The 20,362-nt window shown below is 41.0% G+C and overlaps 2 protein-coding genes across 2 annotated transcripts in view; one reads left to right on the forward strand and one right to left on the reverse strand.

Annotated features, from left to right (window-relative positions):
* The window catches only part of eeig1a (estrogen-induced osteoclastogenesis regulator 1a), a 26,960-nt gene extending 19,799 nt beyond the window's left edge, over nt 1-7,161 (reverse strand). Inside the window, exon 1 of the mRNA XM_031870552.1 lies at nt 6,910-7,161. Coding sequence (XP_031726412.1) covers nt 6,910-7,052 — 143 coding nt within the window. The 5' untranslated portion in view covers nt 7,053-7,161. The remainder of the gene's footprint in view (nt 1-6,909) is intronic.
* A 4,828-nt stretch (nt 7,162-11,989) lies between these two features.
* slc25a25a (solute carrier family 25 member 25a) lies at nt 11,990-19,950 on the forward strand. Its single transcript, XM_031870598.1, has 10 exons — nt 11,990-12,233; nt 14,220-14,346; nt 14,441-14,528; nt 14,621-14,732; nt 16,133-16,291; nt 17,071-17,223; nt 17,316-17,423; nt 17,551-17,718; nt 17,834-17,984; nt 18,533-19,950. The coding sequence occupies exons 1-10, from the start codon at nt 12,072-12,074 to the stop codon at nt 18,715-18,717; spliced, it is 1,413 nt and encodes a 470-aa protein (XP_031726458.1). The 5' UTR covers nt 11,990-12,071; the 3' UTR covers nt 18,718-19,950.
* Nucleotides 19,951-20,362: the final 412 nt, after the last annotated feature.

A 20,362-nucleotide genomic window follows, 5' to 3' on the forward strand; every position in this document is an offset into this window, starting at 1 on the left:
TATACAACCAGAGGAGTCGCCCCCTGGTGGACACTAGAGAGAATGCACGTTTAAGACACTTCTGAATCGGCTTCACAAACATCTGTTCCTCGTCCGCTTTCTAATGCTGCGTTCACACCAAACGCGTCGCGAATTATTCGCGCGAGTAGATTAAATACAAAGTCTATGCACAGGCACGATGAGACTGTCGCGGCGCGAATCTGCGATGGCGCGTCGCGATGGACTCGAATCCGCATCAAACGCCAAAGCGCGAGTTGAAATTTTTCAACTTCTGCGAAATATTCGCGTTACGCCCCGGCGCGATAGCCTATCAGCGTTGAGTTGCTCCCCCTGTCATCAGCGACGTCCTGCCGTTGCTGAATCAGAAACAATGGAGGAGAAATTAATAGTGGCGCGTCCAGCGCGATTGGCGCGAATGAACACTTGGTCCCCGGCGTTTTGACCGGTGGCGCGATGGACGTGAATATGCGGCGCGATGACTTCGCGACGCGTTTGGTGTGAACGCAGCATAAGCGAGCGACAAGAATAAATAGAAACATGGCGTCCGACGTACGTTCAGAGCTGCACAGTGCTGCTTTGCTGGCGACCAGTTAGGACGCGGTGTCATGGATATAATTATAATAATAATAATTATTATTATTATAATAATAATTATTATTATTATAATAATAATAATAATAATAATAACAATAATAACAATAATAGGTGTTTGAATAGTTCTAACCTATGTGCTTTTTTTTAGACAGAAATATTTACCGTCATTTTTGGCCAATGTTCACAGCCCCCCCCATCTGTTTCCTCGGGGGCCATAATCTCTAAAGGATTGTGCTGCTTTTTGCAGCCGTTAAACCTGAACAACAATAAATCAAAAGGGAACCGTGTAATGTTCAAAGCACCCGCAAAGGAAAAAGCACCTCCAACTGTGCTGCCAAGCAAACAGCGTCACGCTGCTCCTGAGCCATTTAAATGAGGCGATACACATGAAACCGGCCTTTTTCTACACATGACAACATCAAGATGAAAAATTACTGAGACAGAGAAGTTCTGACCATCAATGGAGGAAGAGACAGTTTGATTACCTGGCCAGATACCAGAGGAATAATGTCCACAACACCCCCGCATCGCATCACGCATCACACACACACACACACACACACACACACACACACACCCATCCGCATCCCAGCAAAACGCGAACGGCTGGAAAAGTGAGATGAAAACAGGAAACAGCTGTCGAGAAGCGGCTCTTCCCGGTCGATTTCTAACTCTCCTCACAAATTCCTTCCTTCCTTCTCTTTGCAGGACAAATGTCCAGCCAGGTGACAGAAGAACCACTTTCTCTCTCACAGAAGGTGCATTCAAACACTCACAGGGCTGTTAGACGGGACACTATCTTTAATTGGATGATTGTTAGTCGATCCGATGACGTGTTGGCATTGATATTCTTCATCCGATACTTTAACAGGCTTGTTTGTCCGTCAGTCTGGAGACACTGGGGAGGAAGACGAGGCTCTTACATCACCGTGAACATCGGCCTAATGAGGTTAATCTCTTCTGTGTCACTTCTGTGTCCCCTGTGTCGTCGTCACAGGGGAACCGTGATTCTTTATTCACAGCGGAGAACAATCAGTCGGGTCTCCGACTGCACGAGAACAACACACCAGACCTGAGGAAGCAGGTAAACAGCTCCGTAGTTCCGTCACCTCAGAGTACAACCAGCAACACGTACGAGCTGCATGTGACGCACAACAAATCATCCATGTGTTGTTTTTACAGGGCCAAACATCATGCAGGGGACAACATCTGGAGGCATTTGTTGCATGTCATCAACCCTTTTCCACCAATGAGTCTATGAAAACAAAGGAAAGGAAAGACAATCAATGAGAACACGAAGACGAAGACTTAGAAACTCCAACGAAGCCGTTCACGACCATCAAACCGCTCCGGTTCTGGGAGGCGCCCCACAAACAAGAAGTTCTGCCAACTCCACCCAAAAGTTCCTGCTTCTTTTCCCCCGAAACACTAAACACGAGCCTGTGAACAACAACGTGAAGCGTTACCGGACGAGTTCAGAGTCAGAATACAAATGAGACCAAATAAAAATGGTCTCTGAGTATTAGTCCGGAGTAGTGTCAGTGTTTCAGGGACATTCCAGTGTTTCATAACCCGGCGCGTCTTCTAGTAGTTTTGCTTCTGCTGCCGTCAGTAATGTAAACGACATTTAAAGAAAAGGCAGAAACGGAGTCACTGGAAACGTTTAACTGACTCACAGACTGAGTGATGGCACCAGTTTAACAGATTTAAATCAAATAGATGAGAAATCATAAGTGTGTGTGTAGATGTATAAGATCACGTCTTAATACGGACTTTGGGCTGAAAGAGATGCAAAAATACAAAAACGACATTTGAAAAATGGATTTCTGGAACTCTGAAGAACTTAAAACATCAGAAACAAAAGAGGAAATGTCGAACGAGTCTTCAAAGGCAGAGTTTGCTCCGTTGTTATTGAATTACAGTTAACTTTTGTTAACTCCCGTTCTATCTTTGTTTCCACGGAACTCTTCAGCAGACGCACATTTGAAGCACTAAAATAAAAAGCAGTTGTGTGTAATAAGAGAGTTCAGATCTTAAAGCGTGACTGTTTCTCATGTTCTCGTGTCTCAGTGACTAATGGGACTGTTGTAGAATGTGCTCCAGCACTGAAGGAGAAGGCTGCCGGCCTCTTCACCGTCAGCGTTCGTCCGCTAAACGTTATCGTCACCGACGGCCTCAGAGTGTTTTTAATAACTTTATGGAAAGAACCCTTCAGAGAAATTAAACATGTTTCTCGACCCTTTCTCTTGATCCGGTCTGTTTCTATTAATATATAATATCAATCTGAGCCCGTTAGTGACAACAACAAGTATTTAGTGGACGTGCATTGATGAAGAGGAGTTGACCTGATTACATTACAGTCCAGTTAGCGTCTGCTGTGTGCAGCCTTCTCCTTCAGTGCTGGACCAGTGTAGAGAAGCAGTGAAGCAGCTCCAAATGTGTTCTCCATTAAAAACCATCGGCTGAGGGGTTAAAAAATCTCATGAAATAAAAACAGATTTTGGCAACAAACGCTGGACTTCACCAGAACTTTCTGAAAATGAACTCCTCACTTGACTCTGTAATACCCCATGATGCTTTGCATCTGTGTGTGTGTGTGTGTGTGTGTGGTTAAAGCCTTTTATTGAACATGACATGCATGTGTGTGTTGAATCAGTATCTAAACAGGAAATGAACACAATCTGTCCTCGCTGCCACATCAGAAGCTCCACGTTCAACTTCTTCTTCTTCTTCTTCTTCTCTGCCTCCATCACAGCGTGCTCTCACCGGCTTCATTCAGGAAGAAGAAGACAATAATGTCTACGATGTAAACCTTAAATGTCAAAACTAAACAGAAAGAACGCCGATAGAAACCTGAGCTCACTGCAACATGTCTTTCTGTGCCAGAATCCGGATGCAGAGCAGATGGTTTGTGAAGCTTTTGGCTGGATTTCGGGTGCTTTCCGACGTCGATGCTGCTGCTCGAAATGAAACACCAGATCTCAAATGATACCTTTTTGATAAACTTACTTTCAGAATTTGTGTTGTTTTTTTTGAGATACAGATATCAGGCCGATACTCACAGAGATGGAGAGTCGGTGACATTCAGTCCTAAATGTGTTTACGACACATTATGAAATTAAATAATTAAGTTTATGTCCCAGTATTCCGTTTTAACGTAACACTTCTTTTGCCTCCGGCTCCTCTTTGTGTTTGCCGTGTCCGATTGTCGCAAACGCTCCGTTTGGTTTGATGTTATGTCACTAAAACACAGAGGGTCTCACGTCCGCTCATTGAAAAGGTTACATCATCTATCAGCCGCGTATTGATCAGCCTCTTCTATTGTTCAGATCAGTCGTAATATCACGAATCAAAAACATTATTTTGTGTAAGTTTGTTCCTTTAGAAGCCAAACATTGAGATGTTCTCCCCGTAGTTCGGTTCATATCTTCTCTGCTAAAGTTTCCACTGTTGCTGGCGTCATTAGCCCTCAGTTGACCTCCTGACAGCACGTCTCCACCGTGCAATGACCACATCTTGTGGTTTGATTCTGATGAGGAAACACGTGAATGTGTTTGTGTGCAGCGGCTGACAGATATCAGTCAGGACAAACATCGCAGCATGTGATCCAGGCCAACAGGGACCGGACCCGCTGCATAAGCTCGCCATTAATTTCCCCCCCCATCCCCCCAAATGTTCCCGACCCACAACAAGACCAGGCCCCCTCACACAAAGGCCGGGTTTGTCAGTTCTGTGACATAACGCTAATCTGTGTCCTCGCTGAGCCGTCGCCTCGTCCTCTGAGGGGGCCTTGTTCTCAGCCAGGGAGACCAGAGCGGAGACGTGGAGGTTATGTAACCTCCAGAGAGGAGAGTGACCTCAACGCGGAGGGACAGGAGCTCCTAGGTTGTTATTTCTCCGAGTCTCAGTTCGATCAACAAACCAAGAACACAATAATCTCAGTGATCACGAGGAGGCTCGAGCCAAAGAACAGCGTGTTCATGTTTCACTGGAACAAAGTCTGCGTGATTATGTTGAAGGGAGACTTTGGCACCGTGCAGTTAAACTCAACTGTGGTTGAACATGTTTATTTATTGTTTTGCATGTAAGCAGTAACAAGAAAGACATCCATACCAACATTTCATGGAATGTGTTTTTCCAGTCCGACATGAAGAGGAGGCCAAAGATCAGGACTGGAGCTGAAGGCTGAACACAGCGTGAACCGGGCTGTGACTCGGCTCAGAGGGGATTCATCTCCTGTGGAACATCTGCAACACTCTGCAGAGCAACACGTCTGATAGCCGTCGCAATATTTACATCTGGAGCGAATCGGTGGACGGACAAACAGAAAGGAAAGAGGCCAGTCTCTAAAGGTTTACACAAAGGTGTACCGAGAGCTGCCGGTCCTCTTCTGTGGCTCGTCACCACAAGTTCAGGTTAGTTTAGTCAGAACAGAGAGCCCAAACCAACCATCTAAAACAGAAGAGATCCTGTGTAGTCGGGGAAAGAATCACTGCATTTAACTAAACGCACACGTTTAAGCAGCATGAAGAATATTATAAACTCAAGTCAATAGATCGCTCCATAGATGTACCAAAAGACTCTTAAAGAAGTTGTGCATGCGTTCCTGTGCTGCAGTGTTAGTGGGTCAGAGGGTCTTTGTGCTTCAGAAGAAGAAGAAACAACCAGAGTTTAAAGGAAACGGTTCTCTGTGATGTTTGCTCACTTATTCATCTGACGTGGGACACAGTTTAAACATCACACCTGTGATGGGAATAGCAGTAAAAGAAGTTCCCCTTTTGAAACAACGACACATCAACTAGTGACACAAACATTTGGGGAATGGTGTCGCAGGTATTCGGGTCACAGCGAGGTCAGGAAAGGTCAACTCGTCTCCAGACGATCACCAAGTCCCGACTTCATCTTTAAACTAATGTTTAAGAAGAAACACGGAGACGTCTGAAGAGACTTTGAAGGCCCAACGATCATCCCGTGAATCAAACACCGGAGAGTTTAATCTGCAGTTCTGTGACGCGAGTCCTGAGACGAAGAGACAGAACATCAAGAAGCAATCTTCACCATCTGGTGTCGCTTCACCAGAAGAAGAAAAAGATGCTGACTTTAGGCCTAAAACGTTCTTTCCTTGAGGTTTAGAGCCAGTAGACCAGACCCGTACACCAGACCGGTACACCAGACCGGTACACCAGACCAGTACACCAGACCAGTAGACCAGTGTGAACTGGTTTTGAGTTGTGTTTATTCTGGTATCCACAGAGGCCACTTAACATGACAACACCCTGCGTTTAAAGGACTCCTTCCTCCAGCAGCAGAAAACAAGCTGATGTAACGTGAAGATGAAACACTTTAATCGCAAACAAACAATAACTGAGATTCTGTGGAAGATGAGAGTGCAAAGATTTGAGTCTTTTATGATACTAAAGGAGAAAGAAACCAAACCAACCACCTAAAACACAAGAAACCCTGTTTGTATCCTGCAGAATCACGATTTCTACCATAATAAACACCACGAGCAGGAATATGAACCATACCACACATTATAGAAACACCAGAGGAGTCAGAAAACTATTTAAAGTATAAAACATGTCAATACATCCACTACGTAGCTCCATGAATGCACTTCAGGATCACTGTAAGTGACTTTGACAGAGACAAATAGTTTCTAAATGATATTAAATTGTACAAAAATACCTTCAAAATGCTCTTTGAATAGGTTTTGCATAAATTAAGTGATGTTTGGGGATGTTTTCGTGTGAGAACAACAAACAGCAAAACAGTTTGTCACCTAAAATATGAGAAATCCTTTACGAACCACTGCTAAACCACTATTCTAGACAAAACAAACCATAAAAAAATATAATCGAAGGAGCTGGAAAACTCTTTTAAGTATAAAACATGTCAATAAATCCACTACATAGCTACATGAATGCACTTTAAGATCACTGTAAGTGACTTTGACAGAGACAAATAGTTTCCAAATGATATCAAATTAAACCAAAATACTTTTTAAAGGCTTCTTAAATAAGTTTTTCATAAATGAAGTGATGTTAAAATAACAAAGCATTTAGTCATCAAATACAAAACCAATGTATTTGGCCTAACAAATAAATTTAAAAATCATGCTGAATATTATAAAAACACAACTAAGTATAAGAAATGTCATTACTTTCACTAAACACCTTTTACGTGTATTAAAGTGACTTATTTAGAGGAAAAATCTATTTTTAACCGATATGAATGCAACTTAAATGCATTGCATGAATAAAGTGATGTTTAACGTGTTTGCATGTGATTCAATGTGTTTTTATTGTTTTTTACCTGGAAGAAGTAGCCGCGAAGTCTCCGTCCAGCAGCCGCATCTTGCAGAACAGAACTCCGTTGACGAAAGGAACCGCGGTGAGCTCCTCCAGAGTCAGTTGAGTCTGGAACTTGAATTTCTTCTTTTTCACGAAGAACGCCATCGTTCAGCGGCTCCACGCGCATAAAACACGATTTTACACGACGGACAACGACGGGAAACAAGACGGTTCTCGTCCGTTTCTTCTCGGTAACCGAGAGGAGGAACTTTGCGCTACTATCGTCAAGCTAGCTGACACAACACATCGAGTAACTTCCGGTTATCGTTTTTCAGAATAAAAGCAAAACACCTTTGTTAATTCCTAAATCTATTTAAAAATTCAAATGTGATAAATAAAATAAGAAAATTAGCCTAAATATGACTTTACAAATACATTTTAAAAACTGAACAATCAGTAAATACAGTTGAAGATAATACTGACTGTTTCTTTACTGGAGATAATAACAATTCAGAAGGAAAAATGTGTGAATAAAAGTCTTAAATTTAAAATTAAGATTAGCCTAATTTATTTATTTTAACTGTCCAGAGTGACAGTAAACATATGGAGCATGTATAGTTACAAATAATCTGGTAATACATAGTTTAGATGACAAAAGTCAATAAAAGATATCAGTCAAACTTTACTTTGTAATAACTAATATTATTTACACTCTTGTTGGATACTCTACTTATTAAGTACTAATACTTTCTTAGCCACTAAAATGGTTTAATTTCACTTTTGGAAAACTTAAAAGCCTTTTTAAACTTTTTAAACGGTAACATACTGGAACACCAACAAAAATAGTCAAATTAAACAGAAATATTCAGTACATCTAGAGTTATAATGCTGGATTAATTTAAACAATTTAAAGCCGATTACATTTTTAAAAAATGAATCACAATATATAGACAGTATATCAGAAGTGTGTAGCTGGATTTACCTTCCGGTCTCTTACTCGCTCACCTTTGCTAACTTGACACATCTCTGTGGAGCCTCGTTCACTGCCAGTCAAACTGAAGCCTCAGTGGTGAAACAGCGACATCATGTGGCGACAATCTGACAGTTCCCTCATGTTACCTTCAGCGACGCCTCGTACATTCTAACTTCCCAGGACAAAAAAAAGAAAAACTCTTGATATTTAACGTGATACAGCTTTTGTTACAGAATATAAAATATTTAAATGTCAGACTGATGTGATTATTTTAGATTATTATTGTTTGGTGATCGGGGCTGATTTATCCAGTTAGTTGATCAATTAATTAGTCAGCGACGTGTCATCAGGAAATTAAAATACCTGTCTCTTTAAACTGACTTTTATTTTGGAGTAATATTACAGCCTTATTTTTTAAGCTTTAATAATTGTTTTTTTTTTACATTATTTTGTATCCCTGGTACATTATACCTTTATTATATTTAACTTTTTATTCAATTGATTTTTATTTGTGGTTAAATTGAGTTTATTCATATTTTAACAGTTACTGACGGCAGCTCAATGAAAGATTTATTCTTACAGATTTTCAATAAATAAAATTAAATAAGTAATATTTAAATGTTATTTTTGTTAATGAAGCTTTGAATCACCAATGAATCAAAGTAAAAATAAACAAGAACAATAACACACTGACAATAATGTTTTAATTTTAGTGAAATTAATAATAATATATTATTCATAGATTAATGTGGTTCATCCATTATGACACCACAGAATACATTTTTTTGTGGAGTCATCTTTGTAACAATAATATATGTTGACGAAATATTATGTTGAATGGAAAATAAAGTATTTAATGAGTATAATGTTGAGTTGTTCCTCCAGCAGAGAGCAGCAGATCACTGAAGGAAGGAAGACGAGATCTGTTTATAATAAACTTCTATATTTACTACAGTGCAGCACCTTGTTGTACAAATATATATATAGTAGTAGACTATGCTATATACAGTATATATATATATATTCATGTATTTCTTTCATGTTGTTTGTCTTTATTCTCTTTTACTTATTTACTTTTTTAAGTAGGCTTCTTTATTTATTTAATGCTATTTAACAGATTTTTATTGTTCAAATCACAATAACAACAAATATGTATTCTATTCTGTTTTATTATAAGACGGTAAAAGTACAGAGAAAAACTACTAAAGGACATTTTAATAATTTGAACATTATGAACATGATAAGTATTTAGTTTATTAAGGTGGATTTTTATTGTTATTTTATTGTATTTTTCTTTGAAATCACAGCTGACTATGACTGATGACTACGTTAATATCTTCAGAAACTAAAAAATAAAAAGTACTCAAGTATCATAAACTGATCAAATCAGAAGATGTGACCAGATATTAGGGAGTATTGTTATTAATACTCTGATATGGACACATTATGGTTGGTACCAATAAGTATTACAGTCCAAAACAAGTCCTTAAAAACAACACATATATGGTATTATCTATATATATATATATATATATATGGTGTACATGGTGTCCGTCGTGTCCTTTGTGTTTCACAACAACAGGCCTCTGAGGTTGCTGTGATTGGTGATCAGAGACGTCCTGTTCACTGCCCGTCCCAACAACAACCACAGAAGACACCTGAGAGACTGCACCTGTTTTCACCTGAGAGGCACCACAACAGGTCTCTGATGAGCCCCTCTCACCTGTGTGACGCCTGAACATAAAGACTGTTTGTCTGGTGCTGCAGGTTAAAGTGCTGCTCAACGGCAGCAGGTTGATGGTTCACCTTCGGTGACGCACACGACTCAACAACAGCAGCTTCAGCAACATGTTGTCATTCTGAGCGCTGGACTTTCAAACCTTTGTGTTCGTCAACTGCTGCGTCTGCAAAGCTGATGAAATCAATGTCAACATGTCTGCAGCTTTGAACAACGCAGAAATAAACACAGGAGAGACCAGAAGTAGAAAAGAATCCAATACATTCACTCAAGTATTTCACTTAAGTACAAGTTTTTAGAAGTATTCTAGTAAACTAAGTTACTTACAGAAGTATTATCAGCTAAATGTCCTTGTAGTATCAAAATAATCTGTGTAGAATGGCTACTACATTTAATATCACATAAGAATATCTGATGTTTCTTTATGTCAAAAGTAACTCAAGAAGTTAAAAACCTCTGAAAAGTGGTTTAAGAAGTATAAAGTAGCTTTAAATGTAAATATTCAAAGAAAACAGCTGATCTCTATCAATAACAAGAAGTCACAGAACTTTGCTCTGTCTGATGTAGAGGAGTGTGTGTGTGTGTGTGTGTGTGTGTGTGTGTGTGTGTGTGTGTGCGTGTGTGTGTGTGTCTGTGTGTGTGTCTGTGTGTGTGACAGGATCAGCTGACAGCCTCGAGGGTTCAGCTCTTGGCGTTCCTTCAGCACCTTCTTTGGCTCTTGCTGCTCGTCCTGAGTTTATTTTAGAGGAACCGGCTTCGATCCAGCGTCTGCTCAGCAGGGGCTCAATAATATTACGCAACAGGGCTGAACTATAGACTGTTTCAGGAAAGAGTTATACCGTCAAACATGACGTGCAGGAGGTGGTGAAGTGAGACTAAACCAGCATAAAGAGGATTAATGTTGGTTGTCATCTAGTTGTTTATAATGTTTGATATCTGGCTGCAAATAAACTTTCATAGAGAGTTTGAGGCACAACTTCACTCACGAGGTGCATGGAGATGGAAAGAAGTATAATTAAAAGTAAGTCGATGAAACCGAAACACTTTGATGTGAACGGACAACAATAAAACTGATGTAAATAGTTAATACTGGCGCATAAATACCATATATGTGTTGTTCCTGACTCTATTCAAGGTAGAAAACATATTTTTTCATGCAAAGACCACAAATAAATGTTGATTTCCTCAAAATGTCTTATCTTATCTGAGAGTTTTATTTGCTCCTGGATCACCAAATGTCTAGGTTTGCTGTGAGTCAAATGGTGGATGAACAATTTAATTGATTTCACTTTGTTTAGTGAACTTATGAACTAAACTAAAGCAGGCTCTTCATCATTAGATCACGCTGTGGTCTCGTCTTGTGGAGGCTGATCAATAGTGACTCCAATCCCTGCTCCAGGAACCCGAACTGGTTCCAACTGTTCTCCTAAATAAACAGCAAGAGAGGTGCAGCCAACAGCCTGTTATAAACATAGATACGTGAATCAATGTGCTCCATCCTGTGTGACTGAAGCAGTTTAATGTGTTCAGTTTAGTAATATAAGTTTAAACGTTTATTTTATTTTTCATATTCTTGGTTTTGTGTTATTTGTAGGTTGTTTTATGACAGAATCATTATAAATATCATTATTTCAGCTGCTGTGGGGGTAACAATGGAATAAAGTTATGATAATATCATAACAATGTTTTATTTTTATATTTTATATGTTGATAGAATTTGTTTCTATTTCTTATTTTATTTATGTTTTTATATTTTATTTGTGTATATATATTTAAACTATATTTAATTTTTTATATTTCAATTTTTATTAGGTCTGTAATTGAAGATCATGCACTTGGACTGGATGGAATAAAGTTATAATAATATTATAACAATGTTATATTTATTCAATTTTATGTTTCCATAGTATTCTATTGTTTGTATTTGTTTATATTTTCATTTGGGTATATTTATATATTATATACCTGTATATATCATATATATATATATATATATATATATATATATATATATATATTTGGAGATCACGCAATTGTGCAATTGAACCGCCAAGCAGCACTCGTGACCGCCTCTGCTCCAGTTTGAATGAAACAAGATACGCGATTGGTCAATCTTTCACACGCTGGATGAAAGGAGAGCCAGGATTGGTTCACCATTCTCCGGCTCCTTCCGAAAGAAGAAGGCGGGACCATAGATTGGTATGGGCGGGACCCAGCCGAGACCATCAATAGGCGGCCTCGGCGATTGGTCAGTAGTAAAATGACGTCAACGCTGCCGGCAATGACAGCCAATGTTGTAAAGCGACCGCGCTATTACGGGAAGAGGCGTGAACCTTCTTGAAATTCTTTAGAAGCCGGCGTTTTCCCCCGTACCGGCATTTCAGTATTACCCCCGTGGAAGAAGCATCACCGCCGCGGTGTGTGCTATTTATTTATTTATTGTTGTTTCTTTTTAAGTTTAAATTAGCTAAACATGCTCGGCCTGTGCCTTTACGTCCCCGTGTCCAACGCAGACCCGGTTGAAGTGGAATACTTTGAGTCTAACGGACTTCCGTCTGAGTTGAAGTCTCTCTTTAACAAACTCAGCGTGTTCCTGCCGTCTCAAGAGTTCTCAGCCTACCAAAGATGGCGAAAGGTGAGGGGGGAAATACTTGTTATTACTTAATATGTTAACACACTGTCTGTTTACCATTACTAGTCGCATACTTCTTTAAATCGTATTACTTTGTCCTTTCTTTCTGGGTGCCGGAAGGATTAGCATGTGGCTAGTTGTGAAAAGCCTTTACGACTAGGCCGCTGAAGCTCACCGGCTTCCAGAAAAAGTCGCCACGAGAACATTTTTTTATTCTGTTTTTTTTGTTAACTTTACTATTTTTCTATTATACTATGCAATATTAACCTTACGTTTCATAAAGAGGTAATTTATTCCAGTCTTTCTGATGTAACTGCCATGAATTTTAACTGAATTCGCTGAACTGGGCGCGAGCTACAGTCTTTCATTCATTCTGGGAAAATCCACCCTAAAAATGAATTTATGCTACGCTATGCTATTCCAGTGAATTTAACAGTAGCTGATGTCATTATCTGCTGCCATGAGAAACTGTCTCCTTAAAATGTAATCTTTATCTCACAGCTAGCAATTTCTGTTTAAAAATAAAAAAAAGAAGTAAAATAGAATAAAATGCAATTTTTTTTTTTTAATTTATTATATAAATTTGTGAGGTGACTAAAACTTTTCATGCATTACAAAACTATTCTTTATATTTGTTGTTTTAAGTATTGTAATGTGTTTATATAGCTTTAGACTACCACTTCTTTAATTTATTGTGTTACTTCAATCAACCTTTATTGATATAACACTTGTCATACAGTGGCTCCTGTGGCTCAATGTGCCAAACACGAGACAAAAGCAAATAATCAGACCTGAGCAAAGGCACTAAAAGACCAAAGATTTAGGCATCAAATATTTAAAAAAATGACCAGGTACCTTTTGAAATATACAGGCCCTCTTCTTCTGCTTTAGCATTTACTGTTCACCTCTTGGGATTTATAAAGTTAATTTATTTTTACTTTCACATGAGGAGAACCGGTGAACTGAACCTTGATTTTTGTGCTGAAATATTGCACTTGTTAGTGACTCATGCGCGATCTGCAAAACAATTGGACTCTATCCTATCGCTGACCCGTCAGGAGTTTCAGTTCTTTCACTGAGCCGGGTCGGGCTTCACATTTTTGTTCACTAACTGATGGCAATACAGGAATATTAAGTAAACATTCATTGTTTTGTTGTGACTACTTTAGTTGGCGTATTATGCCTCCAGCAAGGTCGACTGCCACTTGTGGCTTTCTCTCTCTCTGGCGTTTCAACAATCACACAAACCAGGACTTATCGTGTCACTTTGTGCAGGAATAGCAATAAATTTAAATGCCGTTCCCCTTTGGCTGGTGCCGTAAGTTACAATTCTGCACTTTAAGGGGAGAGCAGAATGTCCTGCAGACTATCATTGCAGTGAGACGGTCATGTGCCTGCTCTGTGTGCAGCTGGATCGGGTTTCAGCGCTGGACTGCTGGTGTCCTCGTCTTGTTTTGAGCTCGGGAGGTTTGAGCTTAGACTGGATTAAAAACAGTTGGCAGGTCGTCCTGCAGTGGAGGTCAAAGATAGACCAGGGTGTTGCTTGCTAATTACCTCCTCCCCTCCCATGTTCTGGAGAAATGGACGTCATTCAAGAACACCAAGAGTGTTTCAGCTCATTACGTGGGTCATAATGCTGTCCGGTGAAGCCGTGAAACACAAGCCGGTCCACCTTTAAAACCTCTAGACTTATTCAGGAATGTCCGTCAGACATGAAGCACATTTCAGACCGTAATGTACCTGTTTCACAAACTGACAAGTTATTTATCCATCAGCACAGATAACTCATCTGCATACCTCTGCTAGATGTAATCTGCTGCCGTGGTTTCGCTCTGAAACTATGTCAAAGATGTATCACTGCACTCATTTGCATAAATAGAATGTAATTCTTTGTCCCTCAGCCACCCTCATTATTCATCTCTTACTCCGTCCCCTCTGTTGTTATATTAAAGCACCATGTCTAATTTCCGGTGTTTTTTTTTCTTGCAGAAAACCCTAAAAGGAGAAGAAAACAACTCTGACGCACAGCTGGCCTTTGAAGAGTTTGTTCACTATCTGCAAGACTACGAGAAGGACCTGAAGCTTGTGGTGAAAAGCCTCAACAGGAGGAATGCAGGTACGAGGACCTGATGTTTCATCTATTTCGGTACTTCACCTACAGTGTGAGAGACTTTTGTTTTCTTACAACCTGTCTCTGTTTCCCTTTTAAGGCCACGTTGATCCTAAAGAGTTCATGCAGTCTCTTCAGGACCTCGGCGTGCATATTTCCCCGCAGCATGCGGAGAAAGCCCTTCAGAGGTAAATTCATTCAGCCATTTAATCTGCCGCAGACTCTGTTGTTGAGTTGAGGAGCTCAATATCTCACTTTAGTTTGTTTCTCTTTTTTAAAGCATGGATAAGAATGGAATGATAACGATCAGCAGTAGCAACTGGAGCAACTGCCCCATGGAGGAGAAGACCGAGAACATTCCTGAGATCATCCTCTACTGGAAGCACTCCACGGTGAGTTCAGCACGCTGCACCAAAACCACCAAACATACAGATGGCTGAGCTGGACCATTGGTGCTCTTTCACTATCACAACCCAAACAGGGATGATCTGAATCATTAGTTTAACTTCTTGTGACAAAACTAATGTGGAAAGAACTGGGAAATTCCTCTTATGTTATCGTATGATTGTGTTTCATCAATTTTCTTTCACGTACCGATAACTTTATCAGGGCATCCGATAATGTTATCACTCAGGCGGTGGAACTAATCAAAGTGCAGAGGGTGTTGCACCTTCTTGTGTGGCGGGGGGGGTGAAGAAACGGGTCGGCCGAAGAGCAAATTCCCTGAAAGGTTCCATCAGCACAAGTCATGCGTCAGCAATTAAGCTCCTATTAAGCTATGAGAGGAATTGGTAGCATTCCGGGAGGATTACGTCGGAGGGATTTGTCTAGCTGTTATGTAAAGAGAGAGAGCAGTCGGAGCAGGTGGAGGGACTGAACTGATGGAGCATGTGCTCCTGCAGGAGGACGGCGTGATCTCGGGATGTTTTATGTCACGGCTGTCCAGCAGCCTCGAGGACACTCTTGACGAGCTCTGAACCGGAGTTAAGAATAGAGCTGGAGGCCGAGCAGAACGCAGCCAAAATACTGATGAAACAGTAGCTGAAGGGGTTGTTTTAGTTTTCACAAAATCAAATGTTTAATGAGCTGTGCAACCACAGGTTTAGTGTCCCTACCAGGTGCCCCATGATTATAAGAATAAAGAGGTTTTAATCAAATTATGTTATGGTGAAGAATCAAAGCTATAATGAGCGTTAAAACAAGCTGAAACATATTAAATAGACAGAAGATTGTCACTCAGTGATTTAATTATGAATATCTGTCTGTAAACTGTAGTTGAGACTCTGGTTAAAGGGGACCAGAGCTGCAGCGTCAGACGTATCCATGTCTGCATTCTGCTCTTGACCTCGATCGTTCTGTCTTCTGTTGCCTCTTTAACATAAACGACTCCGATTTCAAAGCAGTACAGTGTGTCCACTGAAGTCCGTTTAAATCTTGACCTCCGCCTGCGGTTTGTGTGAAAACAAACCCGGTGCTCAGTGACAGTCATGTGGTCTGACCGTTACTGTGGCTGACATGTGCTGCCAACAATGTGCAGACGTTTTTAGTGCTGCCTGTGAAGATGTTGTACTGGTTAGCTGGGTGTTTGGTTAGGAAGAGGAGATCTAAATGACAGCAGCGGGAGACAAATTCTAAAAACATCTTTATAGAAGTTGTCCACATGATGTCGAACTCCTCTAGTGTGTCTCTGGACAGGAAAGCTACACAAGTTCTTCTTCCTCCATAAGTTTATTGTGCGTTTCTCATGATGTGCTCGTGACCAATAATTCATGTTTCTCGCTCTTCTTGTCAGATATTCGATGTGGGTGACAACCTGATGGTGCCTGATGACTTCACAGTAGAGGAGAAGCAGACCGGGATGTGGTGGAGGCACCTGGTCGCGGGTGGAGGAGCCGGAGTCGTTTCCAGGTCCTGCACCGCTCCACTGGACCGTCTCAAAGTCATGATGCAGGTAAGATGACCAAAATCACAGCACTGAAGTCTGGGGAAAGTATGGCTTGAGTTTCCAGGCCTTGAGGGAGTTTGGGAACTGGACAGCGTGTGAGGGAACTTGTGGAAACTCTTATCTTACAGTAGAGAATCATCATCAGCTTGTGGGGGATTTGACCCAGTTGTCGGCTGTCTAGCCGTAACGTACATCAACCTGAAACAGACCCAATCCTAAAAGTCGAATCAAGAGATTTAAACACTACAAATCAAATGTTGCGTCCTTGAGGGATCAATTAAGCTTCTTTCATATCTGCGGGTGGCACAATGGAGAAGAAACTTGAAAGCAGTTGCTCCAGACAGAGTTACCTAAAGGCCATAAATAAGTTAATGTTTAACAGAGCGTACCTGAGTGGTAGGGGGGGGTGCAGAGTCCGGGTGCTGATTAACAGTCTAAACCAGGCCACTCCGTCGAGCAATGACCGCACGCATCGGGTCGTCACACCCTCGAATGTGTCACCGTCATCAGGGGGACGAAGGTCTAACTGAGCAGATCCAGCATCTGTGTCAACGTCCCCGACGTGCGTCAGCCGCTATGTGGAATGTCAACTTTGAGCCCCGATCGATTAGGAAATGTAAACTTAGGTTATTTAATTAAACTCACCTAGATGGTCTAGTCTTTTGGGAGTTCAAGGATCAAATCTTGAGCCTGATTTCAACGACCATCTTCATTATCTCACCAGCCAGTAAAACAAGTCAAAAGTTTAATGATCGTATCTAATCGACGACTCGTTCCTCCTCCAGGTGTACGGAACCAGAACCAACAACATGTGCATCATGACGGGGATGATGCAGATGATCAAAGAAGGCGGTATGAGGTCGTTGTGGCGAGGAAACGGAGTGAATGTCATCAAAATCGCCCCCGAGACGGCCCTCAAGTTCATGGCCTACGAGCAGGTACGACCAGCGACGCGTTTCTGTAACTCAAATGTATAATTCGTGGTGCTTTTTAAAAGTTTTTGTGTATTGATGCATTGTCTTTTCTCCAGATTAAGCAATTAATCGGCAGTGAAAGGGGGACTCTGGGCGTCATGGAGAGATTTGTAGCTGGATCGCTGGCTGGAGTGATCGCCCAGAGCACCATCTACCCCATGGAGGTGATTATCAGCTTAACTACCTCTGCTTTTTAAATTAAAAGGGACTCGGGGAAAGGTTTTTAAATGGGAGTTCTCAGGACTTAACAGTTTTGTTTTTTGTTTTTTTGTTTGTTTTTCTGTCCCCCAGGTCCTGAAAACCCGCCTCGCTCTGAGGACAACCGGTCAGTTCTCCGGTATCTCAGACTGTGCCAAGCAGATATTCAGGAGAGAAGGACTTCGAGCGTTTTATAAAGGCTACGTCCCCAACATGTTGGGCATCATCCCCTACGCAGGCATCGACCTGGCGGTGTACGAGGTGAGCAGTGAGCACTATGACACAGATGTCTAATAAGACCTCAGTGGGTTTCTACTTTACAGTCGTTGGCTTTAATAATACTCAGTATTCGCATCTTCTTGTTGTCCCTCCTCAGACGCTGAAGAACAACTACCTGCAGCAATACGGCATCAACGGCACCGACCCGGGCGTGGTGGTCCTGCTGGCCTGCGGCACCGTGTCCAGCACCTGTGGTCAGCTCGCCAGTTACCCTCTGGCTCTGGTCCGCACCCGCATGCAAGCACAAGGTGAGCCTGAATACTGTATACTGCACTATGATATAATGCTTTTAATGTCTTAGCTGTTCATTACACCCTGATGATACGACAGGAAGTAGAGTTAAAAGGTTTCTGAAAGGAAGTCGTGGCTTCTTAAAGGGCCACGCCTGTTTTTATGTTTCTGTGGTAAAGGGAGGGACGTTCATACCAGAAGACGCATGATTCATTGTCAGTATTGACCTGATTATATTTAACTAAGACGTTGCAATGAACACTTAGTCGGGGAGATTAATCTGCCAATTATATATAGATTCAAGCGAGTGATTGTTTGCTTTATAAATCAGTAAACGTACAATCACAATGCCCTACAATCCATTGTGACGCTGACATTTTGTGATGTCAGCCAACAGTTCAAAACCTTAAAAGATTGCTTGACAAACGTATCAAAATAATAATTTGTCAATCTTCTGAGTTTGGAGAAACGAGGGAGCTCCTAATCTTCTCTCATGTTTGTGTTTTTCACGTTAATATTTCTCACACTAAGTTTAACCTTTTTGTATTATTTTTAATCTTTACAGCTGCGATCGAGGGCAGCCAGCAGGTGACGATGTCGGGTCTCTTCAGGCAGATCCTGCAGACCGAGGGCCCGACGGGGCTCTACAGGGGCCTGGGCCCCAACTTCCTCAAAGTCATCCCGGCCGTCAGCATCAGCTACGTGGTGTACGAGCGCCTGAAGACACATCTGGGAGTCAAATCACGCTGAAACTCAACCCGACTGTCATTGTCTTCAATTCCCAACCCCCCGCTCTCCCAGGGCTCATGCTAGGGAATCCCAGGGACTGTTAGGGGGCCCCCCTCTGGGGGGGTGTCCGTGGAGCGATCTCATTCTGTGAATGTCAGCTGACGAAACACGAGAAAGGACACTGAAAGGTGGAGGATATGAACTCTGTGAGCTCAGGTTGTTGGGAGTGTGACTGCTGCTATTTAAGTTGTGTTTTTTTTAGTTGTCGAGACGAAACAACAAACATGAGGGAAGTGAGAGATGTATGTAAATCGAGGACCAAGTGTTTTTGCTCTTCTCGTCGTTTTGGTGCCTGAGCAAACGTTCCGTTTTGTTTTTGTGTCACGTTGGTTCAACATTCAAGTGAGTTTTTCTTTTAAGATGCATCAGCAGCAATCGTGTTGCACAACTCCACGAAAAACAACTCGTTCATACTTTTCGTTACACGGCAGATAAAGCATTAATACTGAAGACAGTTCTGCCTATAAGAAGAGATGATTGTGTTCCTAATACGAGAGGACTTTTGCACACGTGAGTTTGATTTCTCTTCGACTTGAACGAACGAACGAACGAATGGATGACGGGATGATTGTCTGAGTATTTATTTCCACCCGTCCTGTATTTATTATTCTGACTATCGGACAGAGAGGAGGTTCAACGCTGAATGTTTCCCGTCTGAAGAGCCAAATGTGTGATTTGATTTAAAGAAATGCAGTTCTTGTTGTATTCATGTTGGGGGGAGGAGAACACCAGGTAACAGCCTTATTAACACGTGGCTATGAAACACTAAAAGAAGTTCTCTGAGATGTTAAACTAGTTTGGAGTTTGTGCTTGAGTCCCGATGGCTCTGTTGGAGACACTGGAAAATATATTTCAAGTTTCAGATTATATCTGTTGTGTGTAGATGGTTTTTTTTTTTTTTTTTTTTTTTTTTTTTTTTTTGCTGCCCTATTTTTCTTTTCTTTTTACGGTATAAATGTCTTAATGCTCACCTCAGGTTTAAGGGCTAATGTTTGTTCAACTCACAGAAGATTACACACAGTTTTCCTTTCACAACATTTATACTTTATAAAGATGGGCGACTTTAAATGCACTTTAATTAATGCTGAAGGGTTCTACGTGAATGTCAGATCGATTCATGTCTTTTGTAAAGAATGTGTTTTAGTCTTGTTTTAATGGACCATTTTGATGCAAAATAAATGCAACTTCTTGTAATGCTGTATCTCCGATGTCTTTCTTTCAGATGTAACAGTGATTCTGTACAAAACACTTTATCACAGCGTCTCAGTCTGCGTGGGTAGAGAGACGACGGAGCTAAGACTTTGGGTTTGTTGTCTTTTAAGCTCGTGTGTGTGTGTGTGTGTGTGTGTGTGTGTGCGCGCGTGTGTACACAGTGATGAGAAGGATTTTGGAGTTGGATTTATTATACCACAGGTGAATTCACAACACTACTGGATACATGGAATAAGAGTTTAATAAATGCAAACTGAATTAACTACAATAAACACTGCTAGTCTTAAAATGCTTTGCTTAAAATGAGTTATCTGGAGACGAATACCTTTTCCAATTCAAAAATGTCTACTTATTAAACTGCTTTGTTACTGACACAACAAGCAATTTAGTAAAG

The sequence above is a fragment of the Anarrhichthys ocellatus genome, unplaced genomic scaffold (assembly GCF_004355925.1).
Source record: "Anarrhichthys ocellatus isolate YVR2014 unplaced genomic scaffold, GSC_Weel_1.0 scaffold53, whole genome shotgun sequence".
NCBI lineage: Eukaryota > Metazoa > Chordata > Actinopteri > Perciformes > Anarhichadidae > Anarrhichthys > Anarrhichthys ocellatus.